The 15,025-nt window shown below is 37.5% G+C and overlaps 1 protein-coding gene across 1 annotated transcript in view; it reads left to right on the top strand.

The window, feature by feature from the left end:
• scfd2 (sec1 family domain containing 2) overlaps positions 1 to 15,025 on the top strand; it is a 125,722-nt gene that overhangs the window by 95,021 nt on the left and 15,676 nt on the right. Inside the window, exon 6 of the mRNA XM_033965513.2 lies at positions 11,554 to 11,699. Within this exon, the coding sequence (XP_033821404.1) occupies positions 11,554 to 11,699 (146 nt within the window). The remainder of the gene's footprint in view (positions 1 to 11,553; positions 11,700 to 15,025) is intronic.

Below are 15,025 nucleotides of genomic sequence, written 5' to 3'. Positions count from 1 at the left end.
GATCTTATTATTTCTTCATTTATGTATCTATTTGTCAGTCATCCAGGTATGATCCATAGTACAACTTTTTCTACAACTTTATGTCCAGTTGACAGATTTAAAAAATTATCTTTTACTATTTTTCTTTTACTATCCAAGAACAGTCTAAATACAATTCATGGAAGGTCAATTATTGTTTGGACACAAGGTTATAAATAAACTTTGACTGCGTTGAAAAAAAATATTACATAACAGTTTGCTCCAGCAGAGAACCACTCTTTCCTCTTTCAAGTTGTTTTACAATAACTCCTTTGTACCTTGACACACAGTTTTCACATTTTGAGCAGAAATCCACCTTGGCCTTTGACCCCGCTTCACCTCTCTCTCTTTTGTACTCCTTTTGTTACATCAGCAGAACATCTTGTTAAAATGTTTTACTTCAGTCCATCTTACATGTATTTCGTGTTTTTTGACTTTTTGGATGCTAATCAGAGTATGTAGTCATTCTTTTCCTGCGTGTTTCAAATAGCTCTTGGGTGTTGTCCAGAGTGTTAAACAATATGGAGGAGACATCTGGGAGTTTTATGAAGACCTATAGGAGGGTTGGATCAGTGCAGTTCAGTTTACGTTAGAACATAATGTTAAATTTCCTCTATAAAGATCAATGTAATCCATCATTTGCACATGTTAAGATTTATATGACATTGAAACTGGAAATGAACTGATAAAACGAAAAATATCTCTCAGAGTTGTATGTTATTGTTTTAGTAATCTTTAGTTTCCTGCTTTCCAGCTGCCTTTTTGCTGAAACTTTCCATTTTCACCTCCCCCTATACAATGCTTCCACTCTAAATATCACTGTATTTAGTTCAGTTAGTTTAGTTAGTGCCTGATACATATTATAATTGTCTTTTGTCTCTGTAGGTCAGGGTTGTCAAACTCCTTTTCTCAGAGGGCCACATCAACAAAATGGTTGCTCTCAAAGGGCCAGATGTAAGATAAATGTAACCAAATGTAATCTAAAATAAATGCAACTACTTTTTAAATCTTGTTAATTAACTGTTCCTATATTTATTACTTATTCAAGTTACAAATATTGCATAAGAATTTGCACAGATATGAAAAAATGGCTGTGTAATTGTGTATCTCCTGATAAACTGATATTTTAAGACAGTCATATCTTTTAATTTACTTTGCCACGGGCCACATAAAATGACTTGGCAGGCCACATTTGGCTCACGGGCCTTAAGTTTGACACATGTGCTGTAGGTGATGCTCGGGATTTCCACAATGCCTTTGATTTTTTTTTTTTTTTTTTTTTTTACCTTGCTGTGATGTATCCTCGTCAAAAACATACCTGGAGTTGTGCTTTGTTTCATTCACGCATGTGTCATTAATACAGAGGTTTTTATCTGTTTTCTCTGAATGCATGAAAGTCGATAAAAGTCTAGGATTGCACTATAATTTCCATATTACCTTCACAGTCTCTTAATATTCAAAAATATGGCATTACAGATTAGAACATTTCCTATAATCCATGTGACTATCCAGTGACTCAATAGCATGAATCTACCTCTTTGATCCCATTATAGCCCTAACACATATGAACCCTTATACCAGTCATTCATTCACCATGTACCCACGCAGCACCCAGGCCCAAAGAAACTCCCTTTTGGCAATGAAAAGGCATTTCCCAATCACTGTACAAGTCCCACACGCTGCCTGTTTGAAGTGTGGGCATCTGTTCTCACTGAGCCCACATCTGAGAGGCCACCAGTGCACCACAGCTCTCCCAGACTGCGTTAAAGTGAGAGTTTGACACCACGCCCTCGTAATCACATGTACAGACTTCCGCAGCCAGGCACACGAGCGGAGCAGGCAGGCACGATGTCAGCTAGCTCCTACAACTGGATTTTACTCTCCAAGTCAACTTAAAGAATGCAATCAGGCAAATTATCTGGGAATGCATTCTTTTAATATATATAGTATGCATTATCCAGGCTTTCTAAACTACTTCGGACAGCTTTGCCTTGTACAAGTTTTGGAGGGTGTTCATACGATATCTGGAACTAAACCTGTGGCTAGCACTCATGTTTCACAGCAAGAAGGTTCCAGGTTGGATCCCCAGAGTCGCCTGGTCTTTAGGTGTAGAGTTTGCATGTTTCTTCTCGTGTCTGGGTGGGTTTCCTCCAGGCACTCCGGTTTCCCCCATCAACTCAAAACATACACATGCTCAAGCTAAAGTAGACTAAGGTAGCCTAGCAACAAGGTCACACAGATAGGTCCTGTTTCTGAGGAGTGTCCCACAGCATTGAAGGATGGATCAAAAGCAAATTTCCCTACAAGGACAATTAAGTGTAGCTTAACAAACCTTAAAAATACTGTATTTGTTTGGAAAATGTCATCAAACTCTAGTTGCGATAAAACTAATTTATATAAAGTGTAAAATAATCTGGGACCTTTAAAGAAACGAAAGGAGGAATCAAAATGTACATTGGTGACAGTAATAAATAGTCAATTATTTTAGTCAAATGATATTAGAATTAAAAACTGCAGTTACAACTTGATGAATACATTATTTTCTTTATTTTCATTTTGGTCTTGTGTTAGCATGATTGACAGCCTTTGACCCTCACGTCTGGTCAGGAGACTGTAGTAAAAATGATTGACAATGCCCCCACTCTTTTGGTCTCCAGTGTTATAGCAGGTAATTAGTGCGTCTGTTGTTGTACACTTCCTGAATGCTGTGGCTGAGCTCTGATTAACAAGTCTTGTGTTTTTGCTCAAGTGGACCACTACGGAGAGGATTAGTATTAGACAAGAATTCACAGTGCTCCTTATCCCACCTCACAGGCTGCTGACTGTGCCTAGCCAGAGCATAAAGTCGGATACTGATGGATCAGGGTTGACTTGGGTTGAGATTAAACGCTTTTAAGCAAATTATCCCAATGCAAATATGTTAATCTCGACTATAATTACTTGTAGGCAGCATGTCTTCACAATTTCATTGTTCAGCCTGAACAAAAGGATTTACAGTTTATGCCAATGAGCAAATTGGTTATTTTGTAAATCAAGTCAAGTCAAATTTATTCATAAAGCACATTTAAAAACATTCAATGCTGCCCAAAGTGCTGTATAAATGCAATTTTATAAAACATGCAAAATTACAATAGAACAAAATAAATACAATACAAGAGTCACACAGCCCTTGTGTTAAAAGCCAGTGCAAACAAATGAGTTTTCAACAAAGATTTAAAAATATTTTAAGATTGGTCTATTCTAATACCCAGAGGAAGATTGTTCCAGAGTCTGAGACCAGCTACAGCAAAAGCCCAGTTGACTCTAGTTTCCCCGGGACCTTGTTAAATGCATAATATAAGTTTCCGTATTGAAGCTTTCTACAACCCTAAAATCCTTTCTGTGAAGGAGACAGGTAAAATAAATATTGATTTTGCAGATTGTGCTATTAAAGGTGCATTATGTAACTTCTCTAGTGGAGGGTCTGCCACTTGTTCTTCTTCACAGAGATGTTTTTGCTTTTGCCTGAATGTAACACTGTGTTGCATTAAAGTTATTTATAGATCTTTTTTACAACAAAAACAAAATACTGCAGGCTCTGGTGGAATACTGCTTGTCTTAATTGACAGTTTAAGTTTAATAATTGAATAATTTAACACAAAGTAGTAATATCTCTATTGAGGCAAGCAGGGGTCTGATACTGAAGTTACGTAGTGCACCTTTAATATAAATGATCAGCTTCAATATATTCTGAAAAAAACAGATCATATTTCTGAAGGTTTTCTCCTTTTTTATTGTATAGGTGCTCTAATTCAGTATGTAACAATTCTGACAAACGTCTTAACTTGATGAAGTATCCAGGATCCCAGCTTTTGAGTACACCAGGGGCCAATGAACATAACCCCGTACAGATTTGTGTGAGTATGACATCATTTAAATGAACATAACTGATCCGGTCCATTCATATCTCAAGGCCTGAACACCTCAGTTCTGTTCAGCGTGCAGTCTCGCCTTTACGTCACCACCTGCACACATTGACTCCTTGGCTTTATTTCTGTAATTTTATCAAAGCCCAGCAACGGAAGAGACTGTTTCCTCCTGACTCCTGTTGCCATAGAAACCTTGAGCATCACGCGCCGGTACAGAGTGAGCCCACCACTTCCGGCTTCCCTCTTTCACTACAGTAGCAGAGAGGTTTACCCAGCCGACATTCCTTAGTGGAAACCAATCGATCCTTTCTTTCTCACTTTGTCTACTTCCGATTTTGATCTTATTTTAAAGTTATCTGCTTTGTTATGTTGTTGTTTTTTTGTTTTCTTGTTAGCCTAGTCTGCATTCCTTTGATAACTACGATGCGATTAGTTTGATTATGGGCTAAGACTTGCGTTTGAAAGCAATTGAGGGTAAAGTAAAGTGAGGAATCCAACAGTTTAAAATCAACTAGCTCTGCTTTCCACATTTTTAAGACCGTTAAAATTAAGGTGGTGTGGTAGAGGTAATAAGCCCTTCTCCACACAAAAATCTCCTCCTTTTATTTTGAGGTGTGTTCATTGCGTGATAGGAGAGTCATTCCTGAGTTGTAATCATAGACTGAATAAAGAAGTGGACTAAGACTTAAGTATGACGTCACCCCAGTCAAATGAAGCTCATCAAAACTAGCAGTTACAGGGAAGAATTTGGAGCCGAATTGCAGAGGTGAATTCCAACCGCAAGTACCATGGTAACCAAAGAGTCAATTTGGAGCTAGGCTGGTGAAGGTAACATACCTTCCCGCACTGCTGGTTTAGTTTGAATCTGACGCTTAGCAACGCTCAATCAAACCTGTTACCAACGCTAGCGAGAGTAACCTCTAGGAAAGAAGGTGCCTGATTTGTTTGTTATTAATGTTTATGTCTTGATTTATGTACACAGTAGCTAAGTGAAAGTACTAGGATTATGTAGAGTAGTACAAACATTTTAAGACCAAAATGATGAGTCTGACAACAGGAGTTACAGAGAGAGGGCTCATAGTTTTTCAATATGAAGTGAATTGGAGCCAGAAGCGTGGTGATGATCACTTCCCATTTTTAATGTGGCAGCTAGCAGGTTGGTTAATATTATGGTATGCAGGTTTGCTTAATGTAATCTCAGCAAAGCGTATTGGATAAGTTTGTGCATAAAGAGTGTACATGTACTTTGCAATTATGAAAAATGTAAAATGCCTTTGATTTGGATACCTTTTGTTTTTATCAGGTAAATTTCATGTCAGTCACTTTATATATTTGACTTCTCTTGTTTAATCCAGTCTATATTTTTTAATTATTTATATGTTTGTTTTGGTCCATTTTAAACGTGATACTGCTTAATGTCAGTTTGACTTTTTGGAATAAGAACAGCACATTACCTGCTCAAACTGGTGGTAAATTGTTTGCAGCATGAGGACACATTTATTTTTGGTATTGCAGCTTTTAACTCAATCAATAAACATTTTAAAGTGTTTGTGCTGTTGCTCTGTTTTAGAGTGGCACAAATTGCACACACTTCCCGATTCCTCTCCTCAGGCTCCATTTAGACTGATTAAAAAGGCTTTAAACCCAGCACTCCCCCTCTCCTTTAGCTCTGTGAGGTATAGTCATCATGTCAAACAGGAAGCTGGACCTGAGTTTCTCAGGTAAGCCCCCAGGTGATGATTGAGTCAGGGCCAAATGCTGATGACAACTCTTTCAACCAGTTGCTATGGAAATGGCAAAAGTAAAAAAAGTAAAAATAATTTACAATATCTTTAATAAAATAGAAAGTGGATTTATTGTAACGCCATAATCAAGTGGTAAGAATAGTGTACAGTGATAACCTCACAGTCAAAGTTCAAAACATCTCCAAAGGTCCAAGAATGACTAAACTAAGAACCTGTGGAATTTTCCAATCAAGAAAATGACACATGGAAATCTAGACAAAGGCTTGAAGACAAGCTGAAGAAACCCTGAAAGGTGAGGGCATCAGTGGTGCTTGTGGTCATCAGAACACTCACAGCAGTGACCCTGAAATTGGAGGAGTGGCTACAGCAGACCCCAGGAAAAACATTAGACATCCAGAAAAGTGCAGTACTAAGGGCAGCAAAAATACTCTGCAGAACTGTCAAGGTCCCAGGCCTCTGGTAGAAGACCACAGCTTGGAAACAGCAGAATGCTGTTCATGTATGAAAATAGTTTTAAAACGATGGGATAAGCAGAACCCCAGGCTCCAAACTTGTTTTAATGTTAATGTTAGCATTTGTCATTGCCAATTCATCCAGTTTACATTTTGAAAGTGGGTTGGATGGAAGGTGCCTGCAGAAAGTGTAGCTGTGGTTACTGAGGGTGTGCCAGGAAACCCAAAAACTCCTGAAGTTGAGATTTCCGTGTTAAAGCTATAATCACCTCATGCCGGTGGGTGTAATATGGTCCAGTTGGGTGTGATTGCATGACATGCCTTGGTGTAGTCGACATGCTCGGTGGCGTGGCACAGTCACGTGACGCCCTCTCTCTCTTGCTCTGTCTCTCTCTCAGATCTCACAGGTGTTATCTCCAGGTCCCGGATCAGCACCTGGACCAGGGCCTGCCTACATCAACCCAACCTCCCCCCTCCCACACACCACTAAGCCCATGTGTCTGGTGCATGGGGGCGTTATATAGACATTCACTTTATGAAATCTAACCCGAACCAAGTTTAGTACCAGTGTAACCTTAAAGAAGACAAAATTGTGCTTTTTCTGAAACTCTGCTTTTTGCATTTTGTTCATTGTAAAGTACAATATTGATGTTAAACAGGTTAGTAATAGAAAGGAGGTCCAGTGACTTCCTGATGAAAACTGCAGAACAAAAGGCCACGCATTTTCATTCTAGCATTTCACTTTAACAATGAGCAGATTTTTATAACATTCACACTAGACCAGTCCTTCAGCTGTACTCTTCCTGACTAAGATCCTAGCTCAAGACCTGCAGAGGGTGCTACAATGTGGTTGGTAATGGTTGAAGACTGAGTGAAATGTAAAGAATAATGTTCCCTATGGTGAAGATAAAGTCTGCAATTACAAAATGCTTGACAGTTGAGAGGTTTGACTCCCCACGTGGCATGGTACAAGGCCAGTACACAGTGCGAGAGAGAGTGGATGGGGAGCATGTGGGATTGGACCTCACTCAAACACATGCAGCAGGCACACATTATCTCAGCCAGGACTCACCTCCAGATCTGTGCCTTCAGATGCAATGTGACTTACCAAATGCTGTCGTCGTTGAAGTCCCCATGAATCTGGTTTGGGAATAAAACATAAATGATAGTTCTGGTTTATATAGGTAAATACTTGCACCTTTCACATTTTCCAAGTTCTACCAGATTGCACATCCAGCAATATTAAAAAAAAAAAAAAAAAAAAAAAATTATTATACATTTTTTCTGCATATTTAAATATAATGACTCTTCTTGTGCTGGTGAGACGTCTAATGATGACTGCACACCTCAATCTGTGAAGAAAATTGACTTAAATATGCACTGCTAAGTGCTTTTTTTTTCTTTCAATAACCCATTTGCTTCCACACTGATGTCAGATTTTAGTTCAAGCTCGTAAACAGCTTGTGTTATCACCAGATGACTGCAAACCTTTCAGTTTTATCTGTGGTTACGACCAACATAAAATAAATACCAATAAAACATGGATTATTAATATGAATAGGCATTAATCTAGCATGTGTAGTGGTGGGAGATATATTGAAAAATGGAGCACTTTGTCTAAACTTTAAATTTAAAATTTAAAATTATCTCAGAAAGCGACAGAAATGCCATTTTCCCAAACAAGGGTTTAAAGCAATATTTCATCCCTTTTGTGGCTCTTTTTAGGGCCCATTTATGCTCTGTGCTAAACTTGAACCTCACCAAAGATACTGAAAGGCACATTTTAGCACATTACTGATGCACATGATGATTTTACACAAGTAGGACAATGACTTTTGCTTTGCTACTTTGGCATTGTCCTGCATTGTCCTGCTTACACCCTAATTTAAAGCATAGTCAATTACATACTGTTCTCTATTTAGTTCATCACACCAGTACATCTTGTCCAATAATGTTGTAGCCTTTTCACTGCTTTTAAATGTATCTAAATTAAATTGAAGATAATATTGTCCTCTGTATTATAAAGCCCTGCTAACAATCCTTGCTACATTCTTTTGGGCTAGTTTTGTTTAGAGCAGACCCGTCTCGAATGCCGCCATGTTTGTATAAAATGATAAGGCCCTTATATGGCTCTATCGGCTCCATCAAACATCCCTTTATCTCAGAGTTTACCTCTCAACCTGGAAATGTACAGGAGCAGACCCCTGAGACAGGCCTGCATTGCTCTAACCCAACACTCAAACTGAAGTCTGCACCTCCCATGGGACATGGATATGTTCTGGTGATAGTTGTATTACTGGTTAGGGTTTGAACTCAAGGTTTTATGCATCGCTTTGTCCTGGTATAAGTTAAGTTTAGTGTTGGTTTAGTTCAGGATGGTAGCTGAAATATTTAGACCTGGTTTCAACCTTGTTTAGCAGGTAGCGATGCACCAATCCTGCTTTTTCAGTTCTGATACAGATTCCGATACTTTGGCTTTAAGTATCTGCTGATACTTGATATCAACTGATACCAAGGCAGAAACTGAAAATACTGTTTATTTCTTCTAAACTAAAATAAGACAAAACTGATGCAAATGTGTTATGTAACTGTTATTTATCTCAAGTAACCATAAATTTGTATAAATAAAAATTCAAACATTCTGAGGCTTTCTGGACCAACTACGACCAGGAAATCGTCAAATTACATTAATTTAATTTATCAACCAGGACATCGGCTGAATCAATATTTTGGAGCCGAAATTCGATCCAGCAATTTCTTCAATATCAACACCGATATCTGATACTAGTATCAGATCGATGCATCCTTAAAAACAGGTATAAATGAAAGTGTAAGTCCTTATGTTTACGAGGTTTGGTCCAGTCCGGGTTGGTAATGATATTGTGCTATTATAAACCTTTTACCACAGCTAGTTTAAAGAAAACATTCTGTTTTTTCAGGTATTTAGTATTAAGCTGTAACATACATAAGTCCTTATTTTACATGTTGATCATTGTAAACTCCAATTTGATCTGAAGTGGCTTAAAAACTGAAACAGGTCCATTGACTTCCTTTTCAAAAGCATGATGTTTTCCTTTACTTGCTGTTATTGTCAAGATGGTTATACGGCATTTTTTTATCCCTACATACATGGCCCAAAAAGCTTTGTTAATGATGAGGGAACATCATTATAACATGGTTAAAAGCTCATTAAAGAAGCTTTTACATAATGTGCCATGCTTAATTTATTTAAACTCATGGACTCATCATGCTTTCCAATTCATATTTTTGAGACGGCACTTGGTGTTTCAGAATCTCTCTTGTTTTTGCTAGCGTAAATGTGTCCCAGTACATGAAGTAACAAATAGCACAGTTAGATAAAACTACTCCAGTCTGTGCTGACGCTGTTGCCTAACACACATACTCCAGAATGAAGTCAGGTATTTATATAGGTCTAGATTAACGCTATTGCATATCTCAGGAATCCTTTGGCAAACCTCCTTTAGACAGCCTAAATAATGAAGTTACCCTGTAGTGCTTTAGCGTGCAACATGATATCAATCAACACATGTTAAGCCAATTTTAGATGTTATCCCTGTATTATTTGTATTAGCTGTACTGTCATTGCTGGCCTGTAGGAAAGTGTTAGCTCATGTGGAGTTATATAATGCTGAGGATAAGAACAGACCCGTAATTAGGTTTTCGGAGCCTGCATTGGTTGTGATCACGCATGAGCGTCTAAGCATTAATAGTCACATTAAAGAAAAAGATGCTATTGCCGAGATATACAGTATTCTCTCCACATAATGTTTTTTTTTCCTATTCATTTTATTTATACACTTTTCTTTGTTCACAACATTCAAAAACACTTTCTACAGAAGATGCATTGAAAACAAGATTAATTTTCTATTGAGCCTGCACTAGAAAGCTAATAAAGTGAGTAATAATCATAATAATGATGATGATGATGATGATGATGTGGTTGGCAGTAGTTAAAATAGGGCAATGTCAACTATTGTGATTTGTATAACTAGCTCATGCATGGATCTATCTCATGAACAGAAAACAAAGTTGTCCAGATAATGGTTGAGGTTTAGATATACTTCACGTGTCCACTGGATTTGACCCATCCTTCAGTCCTGCTGGAACAATCTGTCAGAATCAGTGGGCCTATTGTGCATGTTTTTAGGATAGAAACCCGAGGAAACTCACCCAGACATACGGAGAACATGCAAACTCCTTGGCAGAGTTTATTCATGATTTTCCTTATTAAGTCTTGCATTAGACTTGGGTTTGTCTTGATTTAGTCTCTGTTGAGTTTTTATTTTGACACAATTTGGCTATAAATAAAAGCATGTCATTTTTTTTTTTTATTTATCTGAACTTATTGCACCAAAAAGTGTATTTAAATATTACAGTAATGTTTATTATAATCTAAAATAGTTATTGAATAAAGCTTATTTCTGTCATATGGTGCATCCCCTGTATTGCATGTGCCTGATACTACAGTGTGTGCAGGCCTGACCGCCATAGACTCACACAGTGCCACATTCCTGCAAAGTAGTAACCATGTGCCGCTCGACCTATTTTTCGTCCATCGTTGTGCTACGTACTTTACCCTGCTGTGATCAGGTTCATTTTACTATCAATCCTCTGGCTCTCACACTACCTCAGTTTTTCAGTACACTGCAATATTTTACCCCCAAATAATAGCCCCTTTGTCCCAGAATGGCCACGTTTTGCCTGTGTAATTGGTTCAGTGTGCACCATGCTGAGAAAATAGCCTGCAGATTGCTACATATTGAACCTTTTGGACTTTTCTGATGACACATACTGTATGGTTTCTGCACGTGTTGCATTTCTTTTGGTTAATTGAGCTTTTTGCTTTTGTTTGCCTTTGTTATGTCACATTTCCAATAGGCCAATCGTTATAAAAAAAAAAAACAATAAAATAAATAAAAAAAACACTAACTGCTCTGTTACACCTGCTTAAAACTATTTAGTTTCCAACTGACTAAATTCTTCACATATTATGACGTCCTTTTTTACAAAAATAATCACAAAAGCTACGTCATATAATTTTCCCAGAAAGCCTGTCAGGCTTGTAAAGCACATTACAAATGTAAAGTGTTATTATTAGGCAGATTACCAGTTCAACAGTTAAACCATGAAACAAGCAACTTGTTGGAATTATGTTTCTTACCGTGTTATTGCAGAACTTGGTATGTTTAATTCCTCAGTAAAAATGTAACATTATGGCATTCATAATAAATTCACCATGTTGAGCAATGTAGAATTTTGATTAAGAGAAAAGAGAAAAAAAATGCATTTTTGTGAAATCTGTAGCTGCCTTGCAATTTGTTTAATGGTTCCATAAATAATAATCATCCACTAAAAATTAAAAATATTCCTGATTCAGAACTAAGAACTGTATTATATTTGTGTCTCCAGGTTGCTCCAGTCCAGAGGAGCTGACCATGGCACATGCTCACTCTGTGGTGGAGCAGATGTTTGACACTTTGAGGGGTCTGAGCCACAGTCGGGACGAACTGAAGCAGCTGCGGTCCATCTACACTGCGAGCGACGGCATTCACCAGGTACAAAACACTGGCTTACACTGGCTTACATTTGATTAGGAATCATTTTGGAAAGATATCTATTAGTGATTCTTCCAAAAAGTTTTGTAATTTAGGGAGCATCATAAAATCTGTGACAAGAGTGAGAAGAGTGAAATATGAAGAGACCACAAATGCTGTTTATAATCATACTTTCTTTAATTCAATTCAATTTAATTCATTTATTTTTGTAACACCCAAAATCACAACAACAGTTGTCTCGAAGGGCGTTCATGTTTTGGTTGATGGGGGAAACCGGAGTACCCGGAGGAAACCCATCCAGACACGGGGAGAAACATGAAAAACCCCACACAGAAAGGCCCTTTATTGGTTGTTTTTAAGTTATAAAAGACTTATGGAACCTATTAACTATATTTTTAACTGTTCTTGAACACCAGCTCTAACCTTGTCATCCTTGTGTGTCATAAAAAGCAGCTTGAGTGGCACAATGTTCAGGTTGTAGGATTATATAACTCTGTATAACTCGAGTTAGAGCCCAGGACACACACTCTGTATAACTAAAGGTCGGGTCTCATGAGCAATACCTCATATAATTGATGTGATGGCATGTTTACTGCTGTTTGTCTTTATCTTTTAGGTTAAATATACAAATATTGTTGTGTATATTGATCAATGAGCGTTGATCTTGTGCATTGATCAAACTAAATCTTCAATGAAATTGACTTTGTTAATGAACACAGAATCCCTCTGCCCTTTAACGGCAATTGTGACATCATCAAACTCGAACGTGAATACAACCCATTGGCAGTATTTCATTCTGGACAGGAGTGCCAAACACATTTGTCCAGCTATCAATATTTTGTTATAGGGAATATATATTAGTGCATTTGTTTACATCTCAGTGCCAAAGAAGTACGTTTGTTGTCCTGCATCAAACATTTCACATTTTCAGACATTCATTTCAAGTATTACATAACAGATGCAGTCATACCTTACCTTATTTCATACTTCATAAATTCAAATAATCATCTCAAACCCTATGTGGTAAATTATGGCTATTTCTCTGCATTGACATCTCAGCTTGTGGTCTGTACTATGCGGAAGAGTACTTTCTGTCCCAGTCTCTGCTGAATAATGAAGGGAACTGGTCATAAAAGATAACCAGGGGTATAATATGAGGATTTTGGGGTGGTCAGAAATGTTTCGTTTCTCTCAGCGTGATGCTTTAACACCCACTGTTAAGTAACTCTCCACCAAGCATCCCTCTCTCTTTGAAACTTTAAAGACTGATTGAAGACAAGGCAAACACAACGTGCACTTCAGTGTTACATAATTTCAGAAATATCTCTCCTACAATGACTTTGGCAAACTTTTGATCTATAATGAAAAGTATTTCAACACAACCATAAGACATTGGTAAAGCAAAAAGAATAGTAATGCCAATATCTAAAATGAAATAGTTTGAGTAATGTTTGTAAAACTTACAAATAACATGTTAATATGTATGTAAATAAGTTTAATACATAATATATTTATTTTTCCTATGTATGTATTTCCTATGCATTTGAGAAGCTCAAAATAAGTGCAGTGCATGCTGTCTGCATCTAATTATAAAGTATTTTACTGTGTGAAATGTGCATTAGCATGCTAGTTGAGGTTAGCTTTTCTGTCATGCCAAAACTCTGCTTTCTCTCTGAGAGTTATGAAAAGCAACTCATCATGGTGAATAATTAGGATGCTCAGAATGCATAGGGTAAGTGAAGAAATTTAAAATGAACTAGTTCTGTTTTTCACATTTTTAAGACAGTAAAAGTCAGGTACAGTGCATTTAAAGCTAACATCTAGCGGCAGTGGTTCAGTGGTTAGAGCAGTGGTCCCACCCGAAGGTATGTGATTGGTGGTGGTCAGAGGGGTTGATACCGCAGATTGGCAGCCTCCCTTCCGTCAGTCTGTCCCAGGGCAGCTGAGACTACAATAGTACCTTACCATCACCGAGTGTGGCCTGAATGAATAATGACTATAATGTAGCACTTTGAGAGGCTTGGACAAGCCTGTAAAGTCCATTACAAGTGTAAGGCGTTGTTATTAAGGTTTTTGTTTTGTTTTTTTGTTTTGTTTTGCTTTTGTTTTACCAGCAGATCTCCCCGTTGTTCAGGCTTACCTGTGCTCTCTGGTCTTCTTCGGTCAGGCCAAAGCCAGCATACTATTAGAGCAGTAATGTAGATAGCATCTAGTGGTGATATGTGAGAATGCAACAGGGATCAGCTAAATGGTAACCTTAACCTTATGCCAGATTATTATTTACATTTTTTTTTACTCAACACCTATCCATGTGCTTGCAAAAGCTTTGTGGAAAAAAGTTTAAATGTGTATTAATTTCTTTTTTAATATAATGTTCAGCATAATGGTGCACCTCTGTTTGTGGTAGGTTTAGCAGAAAGAAACAGTTTTGTCTTGTTTTTATGTGTGCATAAAAGGACAATAAATTGAATCTTGAAACCTTGAAATGTTCTGTACCACTGCACTATGATTGACCATGTTGCACTTTCCAAGTCTATGGTACAGCACGTTTGAGAACATTTGTACGCCTCATGTCCCCACATTTAATCTCATTCTGTCTGCTGAGTGAATAGAGAAGAGCACACAGGCTTTCTCCATTATTAGGTGTGAGGTGTTTATTGAAGCTATAATTGGTGACACATGGGAGCTGCATTCGTCCTCTGTCACATGTAATCACAGTTGCACAGAAATGTCATTATTCTCCTCGTATGTAATGTTCCCTGCACAGGTACATGTATGAAATGTGAAGTACGCCATGAGGAATGCAATTTCATTATGAACATGCCTTCAAGCCTACTTGAAAACATGTTTGTTTTTTTTTTGTCCGGAACAGTTTCCCAGCTTTTTTTTTCTTTACTTTCTTACTAATTAAGGAACATTTTTTGCTTACGAATTATGTTGAATAAATGAATTGAGAGCAAATTATAATGGTTTATGGCACCATTTTGTTACACCTAATAATACTCAGCACATTACAGCTGGTGTGGGTTTGCCTGTTGGTTTGATCAGTGTACATACTTGTGTACATATCAGTTGCTCATTGGAATTCACCTATTCATTTAAACTGTGTTGTTTCAATTGTTAAAACACAATCAACAATCCTACAGCAAAACACATTGTTCTTTGGTAAAGGTTCATTCTGTCTTCAGTTTTAAACTTATAATTGACTATTCTTTCAGTCAGACAGGAGCATTTGTTTACCTGCTTTACATGTAACAGAAACATGTAAAACAGGTAAACAAACGCTCCTATCTGACAAAAATAATCACTAATTCTGAAACACATTG

The sequence above is a fragment of the Periophthalmus magnuspinnatus genome, chromosome 4 (genome assembly GCF_009829125.3).
Source record: "Periophthalmus magnuspinnatus isolate fPerMag1 chromosome 4, fPerMag1.2.pri, whole genome shotgun sequence".
Taxonomy (NCBI): domain Eukaryota; kingdom Metazoa; phylum Chordata; class Actinopteri; order Gobiiformes; family Gobiidae; genus Periophthalmus; species Periophthalmus magnuspinnatus.
This window is presented reverse-complemented; position numbering and strand designations above follow the sequence as displayed.